The sequence below is a fragment of the Sitophilus oryzae genome, unplaced genomic scaffold (genome assembly GCF_002938485.1).
Source record: "Sitophilus oryzae breed Bouriz unplaced genomic scaffold, Soryzae_2.0 scaffold_1353_pilon_pilon, whole genome shotgun sequence".
Classification (NCBI taxonomy): domain Eukaryota; kingdom Metazoa; phylum Arthropoda; class Insecta; order Coleoptera; family Curculionidae; genus Sitophilus; species Sitophilus oryzae.
Genome location: NW_022146008.1, coordinates 101,855 through 125,591, shown reverse-complemented (window position 1 = coordinate 125,591; position 23,737 = coordinate 101,855). Strand labels below are relative to the sequence as shown.

Below are 23,737 nucleotides of genomic sequence, written 5' to 3'. Positions count from 1 at the left end.
TTTTGAAAATCGGTCGAGTCATTGAGAAAATATGAAGGATTGAAATTTGAAAAGTTTATTTAAACATTTATCAGAGTAAATGATAAGGATAAGTTCCTTCGACCAATTTGCTGTTTTTTCTTATTATTTCTAGATGTTTACGCATTTTTTCACTTGCCACAAGATTGTACGATCAGGTGCGGTAATTGCTAGATAGCTGTTCTGTGACTTGTGCGTTGAAGTTCTTCTCAATATCGTTAAACTTTTTAACAATTATGGTGTACTCACTTGCAGAAAAAAATGGAAATCATCGAACTTTATTTTAAAAATAATGAATGTATCGGGTTGCGCACATATTCAATGAACGCTATCCTGACAAACACCTTTATGGCAAAATTGTTCGCGAGTTAGTAGCAAAATTTCGCGAAACTGGTTCCGTTATGTATAAAAAGAGGCAAAAAGGGAAAATCCTGTAGTAAATGAAGCTATGGAGTTATTCCTATTGGGCCAAGTTGCCATGGATAGTACGCTGAGTACAAGAAAATTAGCCAATGCAAAATTAGCCGGCGTGAATCGTACCAGTATCCAAAGGATATTAAAAAAACACAAGTTCCACCAGTACAAAATTCAGTTGGTACAAGAACTCAACGAAGACGATTTTGATCTTCGCTTGCAATTTTGTGAAACTGTGAGTGAACGAGTGGCGAATGATAATAATTTCCTATTTAATGTGTGTTTTTCTGATGAGTGTACTTTCTTTTTGAACGGTGTAGTTAATCGGCACAACTGTCGGTACTGGGCCGAGGACAACCCTAGGGTTTTTCACGAGATGCACATACAAAACCCTCAGAAATTGAACGAGTGGGCTGGTATTTTTGGAAATCCTATTGTAGGTCAGGTTAACGTTATTGAGAAGAACTTCAACGCACAAGTAACAGAACAGCTATCTAGCAACTACCTGATTGTTCAACCTTGTGGCAAGTGAAAAAATGAGTAAACATCTAGAAATAATAAGAAAAAACAGCAAAATGATCGAAGGAACTTATCCTTATCATTTACTCTGATAAATGTTTAAATAAACTTTTCAAATTTCAATCCTTCATATTTTCTCAATGACTCCGATTTTCAAAAACGAAGCGGGCAAATATAGCGAATAGAAAGCTCTTTTCATTGCGGTGCCACGTGACCCCCCTTCCCATTTGAAAAAAGTTGGGGGATGACACCCCCGCTAAGAGGGTTGAAGATTTTGCAATCATTTTTGGGGCAAAAGTTGTCCCCCTCACAAACAAAATTGGCGTGTTTTTGGAATTTTTGAAAAAAAATACTCTGGCCGTTATGCTTTGCGGAACGTTTTCGATGGGCCACCCTGTATGTCATGTGACTATCATTGAGACATAACATGTCATGTTGTTCACAATTCTACTATTTTGAATTCTACAATTTTGGAAAATACTGTCAATTAATTTAAAAATTATCAATTTTAATTGATTTTCGAAAAATTCAAAATGTTTTTTATATCGTTTGAACGATGTAAAACTAAATGATACTAAAAGAAAATATAATAGAGGGTGAGTCTTAAATAAGGGCGAACAATTTTCAGGGTTTGTAGAACTCGATTAACATATTTTCTCTTTAAATTTGATTATCTGTTCTTTCAAATAAATCCAAAATAACTTTATAAGTTATTTGATTAATAAGTTATTTTATCTTGAAAATTTAAAAACGAAATTATTTTTTGCTTAAATTTTGAGCACTACTGATTTTCTCTGGGATTTCGTTCTTCTTAATTTAATCTACAACTTATTTTGCCAATTTATCAAGATAATATGTTTTTTATCTAAAAATCAAATTTCCACATTTTTTTTTTCGAAAAATTTAAAATTTTCAGTTTTTTTTTAGGGGGGGGGATATCATAGTCGAGTTTCTGGGGTCAATATACTCCTATACCATTCCTAAAAATATTTGCACTTATTTGGTTTGGTTTTGATTTTGAGACTCTCACTGTACAAAGATAGTTTCTAAGTCAAGTCTGTACCTTTCTATTAAGTGTATTTTTATTCCCATTAAAAATTAACTTATGAAGCAAGAAAAACTGAATAACTCTCAATTCTTCGGGATCACTTCATGAAATTCATGTTTGCACATCCTGAAGATTTAACTAAAAAAATATTTAACTAATTTACTGCTATATCGGGATTTATTTTTAAATGAAATCTAAACTTAAGTTTACCTCGATAAATGGAAGAGTTATTTATAGTTTGATGTACATACATACATACTGTCATTACTCGCTGACGAGTATTTGACACGCATCAGAAGATGGACACGCAATGTACGCATAGTTTGATGTATCGTTTGGTTGTCAACAAAAAAAAAATCATCTAGACAGCTGAAAACTGATACACTATTTTTTTTGTTTTAACTGACACAAAATGATAACTCGTTGTTAAAGTTGAACTAATTTGACAGCTATGTTGAAGTACCGTCAAACATATTGCACAGCCACCTAGATTTTATCAAATAAGATCTAATGACATTAAAACATAAAAATGAAAATATCTAAGAAAATCTTTGTTTCGGAGGTAGGCAACCTTAATAGCATTTTGAAGACATGAATTTTCCATTGAATATCGGAATAATATACTGAGTGTTTCATTTAAAATAAAAAAGTAACTTGCTTTTAAAGGTGACCAATGTTCAATATTAATTTTGTCTCACCCTGTATAACATTTTGAGTCAAATTTTAATTTGATTTAAAGTACAGGGTGGACCATTTTGGTTGTTTCTATAGGGTATCTAGGAAACCGTGAGAAATATTCAAATTTTAATACTGCAGTCCCGGGTTCTTTTTTTGAAAAAATCACAATGCCACAAATGGATCGTGGTTATCTTGATCGGTTTCGAAGCTAGAGGGGGATTCTCAAATTTTGTACTTTTTGAAGATGTTCGATAGTTTGTTTATTTCAACAACTAGGCAAAAATGAATTAAACATTCAAAAGGCACATTTCTTTGTAGAATGCAGTGGCGTAGTCAGACTTTTTTCGAAAAAAAATATTTTTTTAGATATTAACTATACTTATGTTTTTTTTTAAATACAACCCCCTGTATATTTTTAAATTTACTGATTCAGTTTGGTATGAACTTCTCGAAAACATATAACACTATATATTCATTTCCACTATTAACTTTAAAATTCCAGTTTATTTAAAGATATCGACTTTCCTCTTGGTAGGTCATGCCGAGTATTAAAGGAAACAAGCGAATATCTACTTTCAAATTAATCCATGTATTAGCAATTAAATAAATTCGAAAAATACGAAGCAAATAAAAAATAAGTGTGACAGAAACAAAAAAACATATTTTAATACAAACTCAACAGGTTACTTCAATCGGGCTTCTCAGTTAATATAAAAATTAAAAAAACACAAAGACTACATTAAATGTTCAGACTGCTGCCCATTATTATCTAGACGGAGTTGGCACCGTTTCTGCACGCCGCACACTGTGATATTTTGAACATCTAGCGGAACTTAATTTCAATTCCCAAAAGTTCACTTAATTTGTAAATTTTATGTTGAAAAATGTTGACTTTTAGTATCATTTTGACATATTTATGTTTAATTACAACAGCGTTCTGTTTAATTTGTAATTTTGGCACAAATTAGGACCAAAAATAATTATAATTTAAATTAGCATTTCTCTCATACAAAAAAACATAGGGATAACTACGAGTAAATATTGAGAGCTATGTGACCAAAAAAAAAAATATTTAAAAAATATATAAATTAAAAGAACTGGTATTAAATAAGTTTAAAATGACGATCTACAGTTAGTAGTAAAATGACGTTTTAACGAATTTGTGAGATTTATGATGATCATTTTCGAACTCGATTTCGAACTCGGAATTATTCCTATTCTCTTTGTATTCGAAAGAAGCACTGTTAATTATAAAAAAATAAACTGAGTTTACCTTCGACGAAGATTCCATTGTTCACACAATACGCAAATGAGTCAAAACACTAAATGTTCGGCAAATACAAGCATTGTCTGGAACCGATTTAATGCAAATATCTCCAGAATGTTTAGATTTAGGTATAGAGAAAACATCTACCATATGAAAAAGATCTAGAATTGCTGCCGGTAGAACGTAAAAATGAAATAATATACCAGGTTTATCATAACATAACATTTTGTATTGGGTTAGATCTGGCAACACTGCAACCCTAATATTATCAAAAAACAGTTTTTACCTATAGCGGAATAAAAATTTCAAATGATTATTTTATTCCGCTCCTAGATATGTCAAATAAACTCGCGTTTATAATCCACATAATAATAGCTTAAGATGGGTGCTTACAGTGCATATTGCAACGAAAACGCATATATAGATTAAAAGGGCAAATTAGGGCAAAAAAAATTAAATATTTTTATTCTAAGTATTTATCAAAGAACTTCACAAAAGCAATGTTTACTTGGATACACGCGGATACATTTTTTAAACTCAACGTGAAATTTTGATTTTATTGAAATATTATCACATACTGACATATCCAAGTAAATGGAGAATAATTCATAAATTAATTAACTTGGATTAAGCTTTGCTTTACCTTATCGAATAGCTGAAAACTGGAGACGATAATAATATGCGCAGCTTTTCTTTTAGAAGCATTAAACACTTGTAACTTACTCGATAAATAACGAATCTGCATGACTAACAATATTTTGTTTTAAGACATGTCAATTGCAAATCAAAGTCAGAGTAAAAATAAAATAAACAATATAACGGTGCCAATGTTATTTTTTCCGATAATGTTCAACTCCTCAAATATTTAGCTGTAAAAAATGTCATATTTTTGTACTTTTGTAAACATTGTTCTTTTGAATTAAGTTCCGCTAGTAAATTAAAATATTAGAGTGTGCGCCGCCTCTAACAGCATTTCGAATGTGTATGTTGGTTACATTTTGCAAAGCCACAACAAAACTATCTTGTAACTCTTCTAATAAATTTGCATTTCGATAAATTTGGTTTTTTAGAAAGCCCCAGAGAAAGAAGTCGAAGGGAGTGATATCAGGTGACCTAGGTTGCTAGGATTAAACTATTTTCTGACCTTTTAAAAATGGCTGGGTTTGGTTGCTTGCGTTCAAAATACCGCTCAAAATATAAATCAGCTGCCATTTGCTTATGTTTGTTAGACTCAATATAACATTCTAACATATTATATTTCTCAAAATTTTCAAATTTACTTATTTTTTTATTATTTAAAATACACACACTCCAATCTGTTGAAATGAAATGGCACGCATCTATCAAAGGTATGTGCCGATCAACATGACAACCGTTTACTTTGTTACTCGGCACGGCCTACTATACTAACTGGATATTTTAAGAAAAATTTGAAATGTTGAGGTTAATAGTGAAAATAAGTATAGATAGAGTGTTATATATTTTCGAGAAGCCCATGCCAAGCTGAATCAGGAAACTTAAAAATATACAGGGGGTTCTATTAAAAAAAAAAGAAGTATAGTTAAAATATTTTCTTCGAAAAAAGTCTGACTACGCCACTGCATTCTACGCAGAAAAGTGCCTTTAGAATGTATAATTCATTTTTGCGTAGTTGCTGAAATAAACAAACTATCGAACATCTTCAAAAAGTACAAAATTTGAGAATCCCCCTGTAGCTTCAAAACCGATCAAGATAGCCACGATCCGTTTGCGGCATTGCAATTTTTTCAAAAAAAGAACCCGAGGCTGCAGTATTAAAATTTGAATATTTCTTACGGTTTCCTAGATACCCTATAAACACAACCAAAATGGTCCACCCTGTACAATAGTTATATTAACTACATATTAGGCAATATCCTGGAAATTCCAATTTAGGCAGCTTTATTGAAATTTAAAATTTGTTGCTCATTTTTAGAAAATAATAAATATGTCAAAAACCTTACATTTTAGTCATACCTATACTTCTCTAATGAAACTCGCCTGTATTTTTCTCGTAGAATCCGAAAATCAATTAATATATAGGGTGTTCCATTATAAAAAAATACAACTTTGCAGTCAATTTTTTTTGTTTTGGGGATTCATAGATCTCTCTATATATTTAAAAAAATGCTCTCAATTAACCTACATATGCTCACAAAATTTCATTTCAGTAAAAACAGTCGTTCTCTTTGGAGTCTTTGCGGCGTATGAGAGGCGCCACCCTGTACAATCTGTTTTCTTGTTTGTAGCCCATTTATTACTTTAATGTCAAATTTGATAAATACTTAAGAACAACTGGTTAAATTGTGTGTTATTGTGCAGTTTCTAATCTACTTCAAAGGAACAGCTAAAGTCAAATGTCACTTAAATCAATTAATAAAAATCCGATATGATGCGGACTTTATCTGTGACACTGTATATCAATCATTCTGTATCGCTCCGTATAATAATTAAGTCACGCGTATCGAATAAAAACAACAGACCACCACCGGTATTCTGTTTATTATGTCGCCTTCACACCTGATCCTTCCTTCCCACATACCGCAGCAAGCCGTAGCCTCGCAGTCGCGGGATTATTCACTGTTTTTCAGTTGACTAAGTTCCGATTCAGACATCAGACCGCGCTAACCATCGAGCATAAAAAATCGCCGATGCGACGACCCAAACCGCGATAAACAACAAGGTTTATTTTCATTTTTAATTGTTGCTAGCGTTGACGCGACGCTATATCCTTCAGTCCCAGTCAATTCATTGCGTTCGTTCGGTTAGCCTGCAATCATTAAGTAAACTATGAAGTAATACCCGCGTTCTCTCGGTTCAGTGTGCGTCTAGATCTCGCATTTATAAATCTTTCGTCGTTCATCCTCGATAGACTAGCGCTCGTTGGAATTTAATGCCGATTGATACAGGCACGCGAGCGATGCGTTAAGATGAAGCGGTTCGCGATATTGCTGGTGTTTTTTCAAGTGTTGTTGTTTGTGGTGCGGGCCAGCATTAATTTGACCTATATTTTGAAGAGGGAACCGGATAAAATTCAGCCGAGTTGTATTGCGGAGGAGTTGGAAAGGTATACCGCGGTGGGATGGGTTTATCCCATACCGGCTTCGGAGGATAAGTTGCCGAAAATCAGTAAGTAAAAGGATTTTTTATAGCTGTAAACTACAAGGTAGATTTTCACTGAAAGAGACATAGGGTTGCCAGATTGTCATACCTAAATTTGGGGATAGTAAGCGAAGACAAAAAAACAACGCTAAAGAAACGGCGACGCTCCAAAAAATGACACATCTTCCTATCCCACACATGGAAAAAACTGCGCGGTGTGTCAGAACCAAATTAAAATAAATCTTATTCACACCTTTTTCTTCTTTTTCCTTCTCAAACTCTCCTTGTTCAGGAGAGAGTTTCATTGCCTAGGCTGCCAGAGCAATTCTGGCAAAGCACAGTACCACAACCTTAGACAAGGAAAGAGAGGGGACAGGTAACACGGCAGCTGAAAGTGAGGCAAGTTGTCGCCACACGAAATTCTCCAATGGCGTAGCATCAGAAATTAGCTTGTACCTAGACGGTACAAAATATTTATTAAAACGTAAACTAATATATCGTTCATTTTTGAGTAATGCATATACAATTTTGTATTTTATAGTCTCACCTTTAAAATATTAGAATATCTAAGTCGATAATGCAAAATTTATTTAACAGTCACAGTGGACTGATTATCAAGACAATTATTTATTTATTAACGTGTGTGTAATGTATAATTAAATAAAAAATAATGTAATAACATATGTTTTAAACGTGTATATACATATATACTGTATGATGGAAAAAAACGGCATCTTGTTTGTTTGGAAATGACAATTTCACAAATGAATATTAAAAATTACATTATTCATTGAATCCGTAAGCAAGTATGAAGGGGATTGGCTAGATTCTTTATTATACTGTATGATGGAAAAAAAACGACGTCCAGTTGGCTTGTAAATTACGATCGATGATATTCCCCATATAATTCTACATATAAAATGACATAAAAACTATACAAAACGACATCGAAAAAAGACGGCGTCAGCGATAGCTATGAAATGAAGATCGCTGTCATTTTATATGTAAAATTATATGGGGAATATCGTCGATCGTCGTTTACAAGCCAACTGGACGTCGTTTTTTTTCGACCATACGGTATAATAATGAATCTAGCCATTCCCCTTCACACTTAGGAAATCTTGGCAGGTAAATTTAAGTTTTATATAACAACTATACATATAGATTTTTTATCTCTAGAATTTTTATTTTTTTTTATAGTTTACAATTATTTTACATATTTGATAACAATACTTTATACATTTTTTTACATGTAAAATATATTAAAAAAATGTTTATTGCAGAAATTGTATTTCTCTGATTATAATTTCCTACGCCACTGGAGAAATCCATGCTGAGTAGCATTATTTATAGTTTCAAACATTAATTATAATAAAGGATATTGAAAATACTACTTGGAATTATTAAAAATAGTTTGGTTTGGATGTGGTACAAAACATATTAAAAGCATTTTACATATTTTTACAGCTATAATGAAAAAATGTACATTTTATGACCACATAACAAAAGTTGTGTATCGATTTTTACCTGTGAAATGTAATTCCAGCCACTTTTTCTCGCTTCGGCCTTTGCAGCCATACGCTGAACATCTCACCATACTAAACAATACAGTTTATAAATTTAAAACAAAACAGTTGTCACAAAAAACATAAAAATTTGCTCGGTGTCACCTCGAAATCTTGTCACCAAAGTATGGCCGCCGATCGAATTTTGGCCTCACAAACCGATCACGGGAGAATATGCGTGTTTGCCGTCCCCTCTCTTTCCTTTTCTAAGACCACAACAGTACGTCTATCCGATCTGTAGCTACGGGGCATCCGTAAGGGGGAAAACAAAATTATCTATTAAAGGGAAATTCATGGGCGTTCTCTAAATATTTTAAATATTATTACTTATGCAAAAATTTCATAAATACTAAATCAGTTTTATTTTGTTCAACCTTTTTCCACCTAAATGAGACATAATCTTTATAAAAATTAAAAAAAAATATTTTACCGATAACGACTGCACTGTTCTTCAAGCTCGGTCTACTACTGTTTTAATCGGTCTTTCTCGTAAAAGAATAGGCGATCCGTCAATAAAAATGCGACAAATTTGCTAGTAGCTAATACAATGAGTGGGTGAAGTGGTTTTGTCGTGACACATTCAACAAACCCACGTGGACTCTCTGCCGCGTATATGAGGAGCTATTTTTCAGAATGTTTCCATGAAGTCCATTTTTAACGAATTTCAGGTAAAGGTGGCGCTGCATTCGTGAGACTCTTTACTCTACTTCACAGTAAACATTTTAGTTTTCAAAACAAAACAAAAGAAGTCCCTTTAAGACAGATATATCTTTTTGCATATATTTTACAAAATGCCGCTTTTTTAAGTCCGCCTAGTATTTTTCAAAGCGTAACATGTCCACGTTTTGTTTCCAAGTCTAACAAATCCGAATGAAATATTTTAATTTTTAACTGTTTACCATTGCTGCCACGTGCTTGAAGCAGTGTTTATTCAAAGTAGTGTTTTACGAACTATTTTGCCTTCAGATTATAATGACATCTACATAAATATTGGAAGTGCACTGAAAAAAAGTATCTCTCAGTCGAAATGAATATGACTTTGACCCAAAAGATTAGCGTTTTTCAATAGGGCCAAGAATGACGTTTCTTTACCCAAAGCATTAACTATCTTTTCATAAGCTTTAAAAAATTACTTTAGAGAATAGAAGAATCTATCAGTCCAAAGTATTTCACTCTTGACCCAAAATGAATATGCAAAGAAGTTCTTGCTACAAGAACAATAGTCTCTTTGATTCATGCAAAAATTCTTGATTGAAAAGGGACATTTCTTGATAAAAGAGACACTTTTCTTAAACCAATAGCGAATACTATTGACTCGACTAAAATTTATTTTGATCTAAGAGAAGTTTATACATCATATACAGGCATATTACGAGGTATATTCTGATAAATTTAGGTTTTCCTGGTCTGTAGTAAGTAAAGTGATATTATTTTCCTCGATAGTAGTTATTTCTGCTTCTTCACTCCTTGATATTTTTTGGGGTGGTTCATCACTCTACAAATTACAAAGAAATGTTACATCACGATTAATCAAAATAAAGCAAATAAATTATTAAAATTATAAGCTTTGGTCACATTTTGAATTTTTTAATACGGCGACGACTTGAAATTCTAAAATTTTTGTAATTATTTGCATAAAAAAATCGATACCTATATTCTTATTCTATCTATAGTCACACATGCATTATCTAAACAGGTGCATTAGGTAAATGTCTCTTACCTTCAAATATAGCAAATAAATGCTCTAATTTCCATTTTTTCAGAAACTCCTTTAAAGAATCCATATATCCCAAAATTTGTCCATAAAAAATGACAAATGCATGTTAATAACGATCACTAATTTGTTATACGATATGCGTTTAGAAAGCAAATTATGCAAAATTCCAAGTGGAAAATTCCAAGCAACAAAACCCGTGCGTACTATGATGTTCGACTAATCGGACTGCCGACTGATTGTATATACCGTCCTTCGTCACCGTCTTTGCGTGTCGTTATTATTTTTCAACAAAAGAGTATTTAGCTATTGGAAAAATGGCCATGTTTCTTGAATGAAGTACTTCCTAGCGTATTTTTCCTATTATCTTAAAACAAAGTAACTTGCACTTGGGATCTTTCAGAAAGACAATTTGGCTTTAGGGAACGGAAACAACCAACGGATGCCTTAGTAGAAGTACTCAAAATAGCGGAGGAGGCACAGGATTTTTCTGCTGCTCACCGAAGACTATGCGCGGTAATAACTTTGGATGTGAAAAACGCATTCAACAGCGCGTCATGGCAAGTAATATTAGAGAGTCTTAGACAGAGAAAAATAGACGAGGGCCTAATAGCTTTTCTAGCATCATACCTTAAGGATAGGAAACTTATTATAGAAGCGGAAGGTGAGACCCAAGAAATACCCTTGAGCAGTGGTGTACCCCAAGGTTCCATACTTGGACCCACATTGTGGAATATCTTATATGATAGCCTACTCAGAAGGGAAATGCCGGTCGGAATATCTTTAATCGGTTTTGCCGATGATATAGCCATGACAATAGTGGAGAAGGATGAAAAAATTCTCATGAACAAAGCAAATACCGGCCTTCAAAGAATTTCAAACTGGATGGAAAGTAAATTGCTTAAACTTGCACCACAGAAAACAGAGGCAATAATATTAACAACAAAACGAAAGGTGAAGCCAATATGCTTTTCTATAGAGAGCGTGGATATTATTCCATCAAAAGCTATCAAATACCTAGGAGTATGGCTGGACCCTAAATTAAAATTTACGGAACACATAATTCGAACTATACAGAAATCTGGAAAAACACTAACAGCCTTGTCTTGCCTCATGCCAAACATTGGGGGACCAAGATCCTCCAAAAGAAAAATATTAGGTAGCGTAATACACTCTCAAATACTCTATGCGGCTCCATTCTGGCACACCGTAACGAGTAACAAAAGCAGAACAAAAAAACTCGCGGGGATCCAAAGACTTACTTCCATCAGAATTGCAAGTGCCTACAGAACAATCTCTACAGAGGCAGTAGGCGTAATAGCAGGCGTCCCACCCATAGACCTATTAATAGAGGAAAGGGAGGAATTTTACATTGGAGTACAGAAGCAAATCGCAAGAGGGGACCTACTCGACAAGTGGCAGAAAAGATGGGTGAGAGGAACAAAAGGAAGATGGACATATAATTTGATTCCTGATATTAGGCAATGGATATCCAGGCCATGCGGAGAGACTGATTACTTTGTCACGCAAGCTCTATCGGGACATAGTTGCTTTATGAATTATCTAACGGAAAGAAAGAAACGGGACTCAGATAGTTGCAACTACTGTGGAAATAGTGATGACACAGAACATACACTGTTTAGATGTACGAGATGGGACTACATTCGTAATGATTATAAAACTCATACCGGCTCAGTTTTCAATGCGGAAAATATGATGAAATACCTCACTGGGACAGAGGAAATGTGGAAACTAACTGCAGGGATACTAAGACAAATATTAGAGGAAAAGGAAAATGATATAAGAAGACAGTAAACAGACAGCTATCATGGCGAAGTAATGCGGAAGCGGTTTCCACCATGATCAGCGTTAGGGAAGTGTGGGTTTTTTTTTAGCCGGTAAGAATCCGGCACTACCCGGCACTAAGGACAGTAGTTTACTGTTATTAGTGCTGGGTGTCTTATGCAAGATTCTCTTTCCCACAGAATAAAAAAAAAGAAAACATAGGTGCTATTTTTCCGACAACTAAAAATTGTTCAGATATACAATAAATTATTATATTCAACTTTGTTATAATGTTAAATAATCATTCCTAAAAGCCGTAGTTATTTATCGTTATTTACCTGGCAACAACTAGATATAAGAAAATTTTGACCTTTTCTTTCATCAAAAATGTCAATATTTCTGAACGATTTTCACAAAAATATATTTTTTTTTCGTACAATTAATCACCTATTATCATTGTTAACACCTTGGTTAACACAGAACACTTTAGGACATATTTGATCTTTACAGGAACTTTTTCCTCCCAGGTCTTCTCATATTTATCACAAATTTTCTCCCTCTGTACTAAAGAACTACTCTATAGTGTGACCAACGGATCTGTAGCTACGGGGTATCGGCAGGGGAACGCAGTTGTAAACAAAACACGCCCAATTTCATTCATAAAATAGGCATGGGCGTACGGTGTTATATGAAAATAATGTGTACCATAAATATAATGCTCAGATTAATAATTTTTTTCAAAAAACTTTATGCTGTTTGAATCGTTACTGTTGAGTTAGCAGATAAACACTAAAAGCTTTTATTAAAGCTCCCTTAAATATTTTGAATCATTTTATTATTGTGTTGTTAATATAATAGAAGAAATAATTACAGCTGGAGGTTGGAACCTTTGGTGTTACACAGCAAAATAAAACACTAAATCAGTACAATACACCAAAACACTTTTAATTTTACACTGGACGCACGTTTCGCTAACCATGTCTGCCATCAGCAGATGATCAAACTATATTTTTTTCTATAATACATAATTTTAGATATAACTATTTCCAGCAAAAAAAAATCTTGAAAATAGTTAACTTTGGAAGCGCAAACAAAACATAATTTTACTCACCAGTAGATCCAATATTGCCTATTACACCAGATATGGTATCGCTCCGCCAGCAGTTTTTAAAGGTTAGTCATTGTCTACCCATATGTTTCATCCAAATAGATAATACTTGGCTATATTTTCGAATTTCGCGTATATATTTATATCTCTCTCTGCAATATAATGGGCCGCTCCATTAATATTTATCTGTTATTTTGACATTTACGCCAAAAAAATTCATTTGATTTTAATAACCCCCTAAGCGTTTCCCTGCAAAAGGAAAATTCGATTCTTTTTGCAATTTTTGCAAAAGCTTTCTAATTGAGGGAACGAGTTTGAATTCGAGATAAAATCTATTTATCAAATTCCTGACTACTTCATTTTTTATAGCCGATACGCTAACTCCGGTATAAAGAAATATCCGCTCAAGTTTACGTTTAAGCGGCAACTTAAGCGAACTCTGTAGCTTCTTCATCGCAAACCCTATTATGAACACGAGGAAATAAACCAAATGAGATTTCATCCACGTTATTATTAACTTACCTATATAAATTAGCTATTATTTCTCTTGTCTGACTAAAACACAAATATACGATCAAACTTGATATTAATAATTAAAAACTACGAACGAAAAACATTATAATGAGATAACAAAATAATAAAATACAACTTAACTATCAAATATACGAAAAATATAGGAATAAAGTTTAGGATAATCGGTATAAAATAATGAAATAAAGTAATAATGATCAAAAAAAATGACACCGCCACTGGATATTTCAATAGTATTCAATATTCATACTCTTTTTAGAAGAGACCGTGAAGTTGAGGAGAAAACAAGCGAATAGGAAAGGCGTAAAAGCCATGGCAACCGCGTGGTAACAAATCCTGTGACGTACTCTCGCCAATCATGTTCGATGAATAGGCGGCCATGCGCGGCGATGCCGGTTTGCCAATGATATCGTTGAAAAATCTTCAACTTTCATAATAAGCAGATTATACAGAATGAAAGAAATAAGTTATTAAATAAAACATATCGAACAATATGAACTACGTTAAAATTCCTTAGTAATATACGTCAGAATATATGCTAAACACATTATTTATAATAAAAATATATTAAATTTATAGTTCATGTCTGGCAATTTTGCAATTTTATAGATAAACGTGGTAATGTCGATTTTTTTTCTCGCATTCCTTCCGTAGCTTCAGATCCGCTAGTCAAACAGTATACCGCTAAATATATTTAAGCAGACATTAAAATTCTTCACTGTGAGTATTGCAGAAGTGCAGTAGAAAGCCGCATGCAATTCAATTTAAATATGACCCTGTTAAAACTCGTTGTTTAGATTTACGACTTACTAACCAATAGCAGCGTAAAATTTTAGCATATGTGAGCACATACGAACAAACGCTCATTGTTTTGTTCGTAAGAAAATTATATTTATATTTTTTTCAGGTTAATTTGTCATAATAACAGTAGATTTTAAAATTTAACATGTGAAAATTACAGTAAAATATATTTTAGTTGTTATTCTTGATGTTCTTAACCATCGCAAGCTACATAAATAACCATTTTTTTTACAATGCCATCCCAGATTTATGTACTTTGCACAAAACCAATTATAAAACAGACACATAAATATAGTCAACTAGCGTGTACCGGCGACTTCGTTCGCGTCGAATTAATCATTTGTAATGGTGATGAAAACAGAAAATCGGGAAAAAACAGGAATGGATGATTCCAGAAATTTTGAAATTGATGAACGAACGACGTGGTGTAAAAGACAACAACGACGCATATAAGAATATTCAGAAAGAAATCCGATCAAAAATAAGAGAAGCAAAAGAGGTGTTCTACAAAAGAAAATGCGACGAAATACAAGCCCTTCAAGAAAAGCATGACAGCTTCAATGTCCACAAGAAAGTAAAAGAACTGGCAGGATTACAGAAAAAAAGACAACCGTCAATACTTACTGACCAGAATGGCAAAATCATTATGGAAATGGAAGAAAAACTAAGAACGTGGAAGAATTACATAATGGAATTGTTCGATGATTAGAGAGATATAAACAGAATAGTAACAGAACAAGAAAACAGCGGACCGGAAATAACAAAAGAAGAGGTCTCATCCATGCTATAAAAATCACAAAAGATGGAAAAGCCGCAGGGCCTGATGAGTTACCCTCTGAAATTCTCAAGTTGATAGAAGAGGAAAACATACACAGTCTAACAGATCTGTTCAACACCATATACAGAACAGGTATTATACCCAGGGAATGGTTGCTATCAGCGTTCTTCACTATCCCGAAAAAACATAATGCAAGCCAATGCACAGACTTTCGAACAATCAGTCTAATGAGTCATACGCTAAAAATACTTCTGAAGGTGATACATCACAGGATTTACAAAACATTAGAACAGGATATCAGCGAGACTCAATTCGGTTTCCGAGATGGCTTAGGCACAAGAGAAGCACTATTTGCTTTGAACGTTCTCGCCCAACGATGTATGGATATGAATCAGGATCTCTATATATGTTTCATCGATTACAACAAAGCCTTCGATAGGGTCAGACACGAACAACTTATCCAGCTTCTGAAAGAAAAGAACTTAGACACCAGAGATATAAAAATTATTACGAATCTTTATTTTAATCAAAAAGCAGTGGTAAAAATAGAAAGGAATAACAACGAAGAAATAGAAATCCGTCGAGGCGTTAGGCAGGGGTGCGTGCTATCACCGATGTGATTTAACCTCTATTCAGAGGAAATAATGAAACGAGCATTGGACGATGAAACGAAAGGACTAAAAATTAACGGAGTGCCTATCAACAATATAAGATATGCGGATGATACGATCCTGATGGCTGCCAACCTAAACGATTTACAGATATTCGTAGATAAAGTTAATACATCGAGTGAAGAGCTCGGACTGTCACTAAATGTAAAAAAGACAAAATTTATGATAATATCCAAAACAACACAAAACAATTCACAAATTCATATAAATAACCACACCATAAAAAAAGTTGACAGTTATAAATACTTAGGTACAATTGTAAATAAAAATAACGACTGTTCTGAAGAAATTAAAACTAGAATAGGACAGGCGAGAACAACATTTGTGAAAATGAAAAGAGTGCTCTGTGGCAGCGATCTCACCTTGGATTTAAAAATCAGAATGGTGGGATGCTATGTTTTGTCGGTGCTGTATTATGGTGTAGAGGCTTGGACTCTGAAGAAACTTGACATAGGGAAACTAGAGAAAATGGACCGATAAAGTGACCAACATGGAAATCCTGAAAAGGAAAAAGAAATTATCATAACGGTAAAAAAGCGTAAACTTCAGTACCTTGGACACGTCATGAGAGGAGAAAAGTGCCACCTATTCCAACTGATATTACAAGGAAAAATTCAAGGAAAGAGAAGTGTAGGAAGAAGGCGCCACTCATGGATGAGAAACTTACGTGACTGGTTCGGGTGCACCACAAACCAACTATTTCGGTCAGCTGTGTCACGAATACGTATAGCACTGATGATTGCCAACCTTCGCAACGAAGAAGGCATTTGAAGAAGAAGAATGGTGATGATAAAGCAAAGCAAGAATTTCCATTAACATACAAACTGGATAAAATTTTCTTACATTTATGTCAGCATGAGAAAAAACAATATTGCGATAATATTATGTAACTTGGTAATATTTGAGGGGTAGTTTCATCTCGTTGGAATTTGACTTTCGAAAAATCCGTTTGCCAAAAATACTTTATACTTCAAGCAGTTTAAGCAGAATCGTGGTTAATCAATTACCCAAATTTTTGAATAAAAAATATTCTAATATTTGAGAGGTGGTTCCACCCCCTTAGAATTCGATTTTTGAAAAATCCCTTCTTATCGAACCTCTACACACTAAAGTCAATCTGTTTTCCAAAAATCAGCTTTTTACGTCAAGCGCTTTAAGCAGGATTTTTCGAAACACCCTGTATATATTTTTAAAAAATCTTAAAATATGTAAAAAACAAAATAAAATATACGTGTTTAAGCGTTTTTTCGGAAACTAGACCGTTTTTTAAATAAAAAAAATATTGTAAAATTTGAGGGGTGGTTGCACCCTCTTGGAACTGGAATTTCGAAAAATCCCTTCTTATCGAACCTCTACACCCTAGAATCAACCTGTATGCCAAAATTGAGCTTCTTACGTGGAGTGGTTTGAGCAGGATCGTGATTAATCAGTATGTTAGTCACTTAAGGATTTTATATATTAGTATAGATTATGTATCTATATGGTCCGGATACGAAAAATTAAAGTAAAAGTAAGTGCGTTTTTAAACGGTTTTATTTAGCTCGACCCGTACGGTATTTATTTATTTGTTTGTTTATTTGGGTCAAAATTAGAAATTGAAATTTAAGTACCTTCCTGTTGTCAGATTGATCTGAAATTTGGTACACACATTTAGTTCCGATGACAATACAATATAGTAATATCAATAACATTGTAAATCTAAGATGGCCGCCGGTACAAAATGGCGGATTTCATATTTTTCCACAACCCCCTCAATATGGGTATCAAATGAAAGGGCTACACTAGTAGAATCCTGCGATTATGACAAAATTTAAAATCCAAGATGGACGTCGTTACAAAATGGCGTATTAGGTGAGGGCATGAGTAGTCGTGCCCAGAACAGTTGTGTCCAAAATTGTGTGACGTTAGAAGGACAGATAAAAAAAATAGGTGATTAGATGTACCTACGTAGTTAGCGGTAGCTTTACCACCCAAGTTAAGGTAATAGGTTAAAACGTGCTGAGGACTGTATGGCATTAGGGTGGCTAAAAATGTAAAGTTGCAAGCGTTTTCCCCCCAAGATTGGGTGCCTCTTGTATATTATAGCTTTGCCCCTCTACTGGACCTCTGGGGGGGTCGACCGTTGAAATGTCCATTACTCGTGGGAACAACATGGAAACAATAAATAAAAAAACAAACAAAAATAAAAACGAAACTGCTACACAACGAAAAAGAAGGCTCGAAAAGGCGAAAGAAAAGTATAGAACGAAACGTGCAAAAGAAAGTGAAAATGAAATCTATAGTCGACTACAGAAACGAAGAGAACTGTTAGCAACAGAAACACCTGAGCAACATGATGCCAGGTTAATAGCACAACGTGAGAGACAAAGGCAGCTGGTAGAGTCAGAAACACCTGAGCGTCATGAGTCCAGGCTAGCATCACAACGTGACAGACAGAGCGAGTTGTTAGCGGCAGAAACACCTGAGCGTCATGAGTCTAGGCTGGCATCACAACGAGAGAGACAAAGAGAGTTGTTAGCGTCAGAAACACCTGAGCGTCATGAGTCTAGGCTAGCATCAGAACACGATAGACAGAGAGAGTTGTTAGCGGCAGAAACACCTGAGCGTCATGAGTCTAGGCTGGCATCACAACGAGAGAGACAAAGAGAGTTGTTAGCGTCAGAAACACCTGAGCGTCATGAGTCTAGGCTAGCATCAGAACGCGATAGACAGAGAGAGTTGTTAGCGTCAGAAACACCTGAGCGTCAGATTGTAATAAATTATCACATTCGGTAGGCATTTCCGTTAAATACTAAAAACTAGAAAATAAAAAATCGGTAAAAAAAACTTTTAAGTTAAACGGTTTTATCTTATGTGCACTGAAAACTAGAAAATAATAATAACAATTAGGTATTTTGAACTTCTAGTTCAGAAATATTTTAGTAGTAGGCAGAATAGCTTTTATTCATATTAGACTAAAATAAAAACGTGGGGCCCATTAACTATTGCTGTAATACTTTCTACTAAGTGTGGATTGTATCGACTTACTATAATCGTAACTGGAGATTTTGACAATCAATAACCAGCCGTGGCGGCTTCACCAGCGAACGCCGAGCTCATGATCTACCAAAGTATAAAGATATGCTTTGCCATAGGTAGGATTTCAGAGGGGCCCCACGTTTTAATTTTAGTCTAATATGCCTAAAAGCTATTCTGCCTAGTACTAAAATATTTCTGAACTAGAAGTTCAAAATACCTAATTGTTATTATTATTTTCTAGTTTTCAGTGCACATAAGATAAAACCGTTTAACTTAAAAGTTTTTTTACCGATTTTTTTTATAAATATTTTAGATAAGCTTGGCCTTAAACAATGTGCCTTCAGTCTCAGTAGGTGCTGACGCTCCATTCTAAGAAAATGCAGTGGATGCATATTTGGTTTATAATTTTTTATGACGAAGTATAATGTAATAAAGCTGAATAATGATATTTATTGAATTGTTTTTTTTTTCAACTTAATTATTATTATATATAATTAATATCAAAAAATCAAATTTCTCATGACAAAAAAGTCCGATACACATATTTTCACCCAAATATAGACGTTACTTCATAAATTATTTGGAAAATAAATTATCTCCGAAACTAGGCATTTTAGGACATACATTTATACGATTTTTTTACTTATTTTTATCTGCAGAATATGCTGCCGAAGTTTCAGGAATACAGTTCGGATACCCCTGTATATTAAAAGAAACAAAGTAAAAATGGAAGCATGCTGATACTGCTGATTTTATTAGGAGTTAATTAATGAAAAAAATCTACAAAAACTTTTGGCCACCCATACAATTATGAACGCGCGTCAAGTTGATTAAAATCTTTTCACCCTGCTAAATATCATGCCATTTTAGAACTTTTGTTACTATACCCAGTTAATATTCGGTGCTATATCTGTATTATAATATCTAAAAATAAAATAACGATACGTGTACAATATGTACTTATGAATATATCTAATCTTTTGTTTATATGAAGATAACGAGATAAACTAAATTACCCACATATTATACATAGTTATTCTCATAGCCTGTATTTATATTAAAATAGTTTAAAAACAATAAAATCATGTGTGGATATTATGATGAACAAATATAGTCTTCTGATTCATACTTGAATGGTTAAACAATTTTATGTAGAGCGTTAAACCTTACAAAGCACAATTAAATTTTTATTTGCTACAAATTAGTGAGAGGTACCCTTGAAACATTTTGAATACCTATTTATTTATAGAATATTGAAAGCAACAATAAATCTAAAATTAATTTCATTACAAATCAAGAGATAAAGATGTTATTTCATCTATTTAGTAAGATTTGATGATTTCTCTAATTATTTTACTAGATAATTTTGATTTTTGGTCAATTATTTCATATAGATATTATATGTTTTAATAATGTAATTATATAAGTAATTTAATTACTTATTAATAAGTAATTTTTTGTTGTATTTTGGTTATATTAAATGGTTGTAAGATAAATATGAATACTTAATAGATTAATAAAAATTCAATTCACTTTCTTATAGTGAATTAAAAACAATATTGTTTGAAATTACTTTAAAACATATACCACCCATTTAAAAATTAAAGATATAAATAACTTTTGGCAAAGCTTTTGGCGAATTAAAAATAATTTTGTACTTCCTTTTGTCTTTTTCTAATATAAATGATTTTTAAAAAGTCTATAAAAGAATTTGTTATAAATAATATGTTTGTACATTTTTTGTTATTACTTTATTTTATTGTTTCTTTAGTTAATTACGAAGTTATTTATTTTATCTCTACTTTTTTTGGTATCTTTTATGGATATATTGATGTTTTTTTTTATGGAAATATTCGGTGGTTATGTAGAACACTCGATTTTATCTATATTTATTAATTAAGAGTAAAAGTTGTTTTGTTATACCGATCACATTTAAGATACTGTTTTTTTTAGTCTGTATTTTCGTTATTTTGCTGTAAATTTAAATTTTTACGATTGCAATAGATGCAATGATCAAATATATACCTATAACTCGCTGGCAAGTGAACCTTTGGGTCGGCGTTTACATATATAGGAGTGAGTCGTTATGGCAATCTAGTAAGTCGGAGTCATAGGTCGGAGTAAACAAAAATACGAAGTATTTATTACATAACTACTTAATCTGACGCTAGATGCCAGGCGCTTGGGAAAATACTCGCCTTCTGTCTTTATTCAGTACATCTTATTTTACTAAATGTGTTGGCCGCACTCTTCGTACACATGAAAACCGGCACCCAAGACCAGAAATGCCGACCCTTAGTATATTAAAAATGGTATTTACAAAAAAATGTATATACAGTGTTTCTCCTTGACAGCCGCACTCTGAATAGAATGACGTATCACATGTCAACTTTTCACATTTTCGCATATGGTTTAGTTGTAATTGTAACATGCTGTTCATAACGACATTTTGACTCGAAATATTTAGCAAAATGAAACACTAAATCACCACAATACACCAAAACACTGGACGCGCGTTTCGCTAACCATGTTAGCATCATCAGCAGATGATTATAAACTTTTTTATTTTACATTTACACTTTATAATCATCTGCTGAAACGCGCGCCCAGTGTAAAAGTAAAAAGTGTTTTGGTGTATTGTGGTGATTTACTGTTTTATTTTGCTGTGTAACACCAAAGGTTCCAACCCCCATGTACTGTAATAATCTGTAATAATCGAAATATTTAGTCAAAATGATAAAAATTTGATGGGAACATTTAGCAGAAAGCATTATTTTGAAACATCGAATTAAAGAGCGTGTTTGTTGTTATGGTGTCTATGTTGTTTAGTACTGATAAAAAGAAAAGCTTGGCAAAAATAAAATTTAGAGTTTGTCTCATAAAACTTGTGAAAAGGTTTCTTAAAACAACGAAAATGCAAGGTGGTATTGCTGCAGCAATATTTGCGGAAGCTCAAGAAGCAACTACCCATTTACTACATGTGATGTCTAGAGAGCATTTCAAAAAAGTGAATGTTACTCATAATTCTGCCAAAACACCCATAGACATTTGTTTCCAATAGGATGGCAACTATAAGCTTTTTATCAACAAAAATGAAATAAAATATGACAAATAATAAAACAGCGAATTGCCTATTAATATAAATGTTAGTATTAATGTTAATAAAATAAATAAAAAAACTGTTATATGATTGTGAATAAATATATTTATTATTGTTTGTTTTAAATGATTTGAATGATTCATTATAATAATGGTCCAGGAAATTATTAAAAAAATCGTCCTCGAAATGCCTTTTCTGTATAGTTTCTAATGCCTGCGAGCGAACAAGATGAACGTCCATCGCATATCAAATGTTTTAATTATTATTAACCAACGGATTTCCTGATCAATTTTCATCTACATAATTCAGGACAATATGTGCATAACAATCAATTTATTTAGACTTCTTCGTAATGAAACAAAATTCGAAAGCCGTTTCTGTTTTGTAATGCAGGAGTCTCTCGTTTTACGCGCTGGTTGCTTGGGTTGCGGAAAACCGCGTATATTGAGACAAACATTTTTTTAAATATCATTACAGGATGAGTCTTAAATAAATGCAAATAAACACACCGGAAAAGTCTAGGGATATTACAATTTTATCCAGCCATCGTCAGTAATTTTATTATTTGCATTTCTGATATAATAAAATTAACAGAAATAAATAGTTTACAGGGCGTATTGGAAATAAAAATGCGAAATTTACCGAATTTTTCAAATTTACCTTGATTTTTATTGAACTCAAAAAAATACACACATTTTTTTTATTCTAAAATGTGAATTAAAAAAAAGATAAAACCATTTTTACTTAATAAAGGGTATGGCCTCCTCTACTGTTCATTACAGCCCTACATCATCTCTCCATGCTCCTGATCAGGTTGTCGATCTCTTCTTGAGGTACAGCCTGCCACGCTGCATTCACGGCCCGAACCAGATCCCTACGAGTTTCACGAGGCATATCCATTCTCAAAATTCTTCTTTGGACCGCGTCCCATACGTGCTCGATGGGGTTGAGGTCAGGATATTGTGCCGACCAGGGTAAGATGTTTAATTGACGAGCATTGATAAACTCACTTACCACTCTGGCTGTATGAGGCCGTGCATTGTCATGCTTGAGAATGAAGTTTCTCCCAAAATCATTGACATATGGTAACATGACAGGCTCAAGAATTAAATCACGATATGTGATTCCTGTTAGAAACCTTTCAAGAAAAACGAGATCGGTTTTTCGGCCTAACTGGACTCCTCCCCAAACCATAACTGTTCCACCTTGATAAGGGTGCACTTCCTGAACATGATCCAACCGAATAAGATTTCCCGGTTCTCTCCATACCCTAAGCCTTCTCGAATCCGGATGCGAAATCCAAAGCGTGACTCATCCGTGAAGAGAACCATGGCCCATTGTTCATTCGACCACTGAACATGATCTTGAGCCCACAAATATCGTACCTCTCGATTTCCTCTCGTTAAGGGTTGAGCTCTTCAGGGGCGTCTGCTTCTTATGTTGACCTTTCTTAATCTATTGCGAACAGTGTCAGGACTAACGGTTACATTATGTGTTTCGTGGAGAATTAAACTAAGCTCTGGTGCTGTAAGAGTCGGTCGGCGTCGAGCATTTAATTGTAAAAAATGATCTTGCTGGGGGGTAGTAATGCGATGTCGCCCT

The 23,737-nt window shown here is 33.5% G+C and overlaps 1 protein-coding gene across 1 annotated transcript in view; it reads left to right on the top strand.

Moving 5' to 3' along the window:
* The first annotated feature begins 6,545 nt into the window (after positions 1-6,545).
* LOC115875202 overlaps positions 6,546-23,737 on the top strand; it is an 84,526-nt gene continuing 67,334 nt past the window's right edge. Inside the window, exon 1 of the mRNA XM_030890606.1 lies at positions 6,546-7,091. Within this exon, the coding sequence (XP_030746466.1) occupies positions 6,893-7,091 (199 nt within the window). The 5' untranslated portion in view covers positions 6,546-6,892. The remainder of the gene's footprint in view (positions 7,092-23,737) is intronic.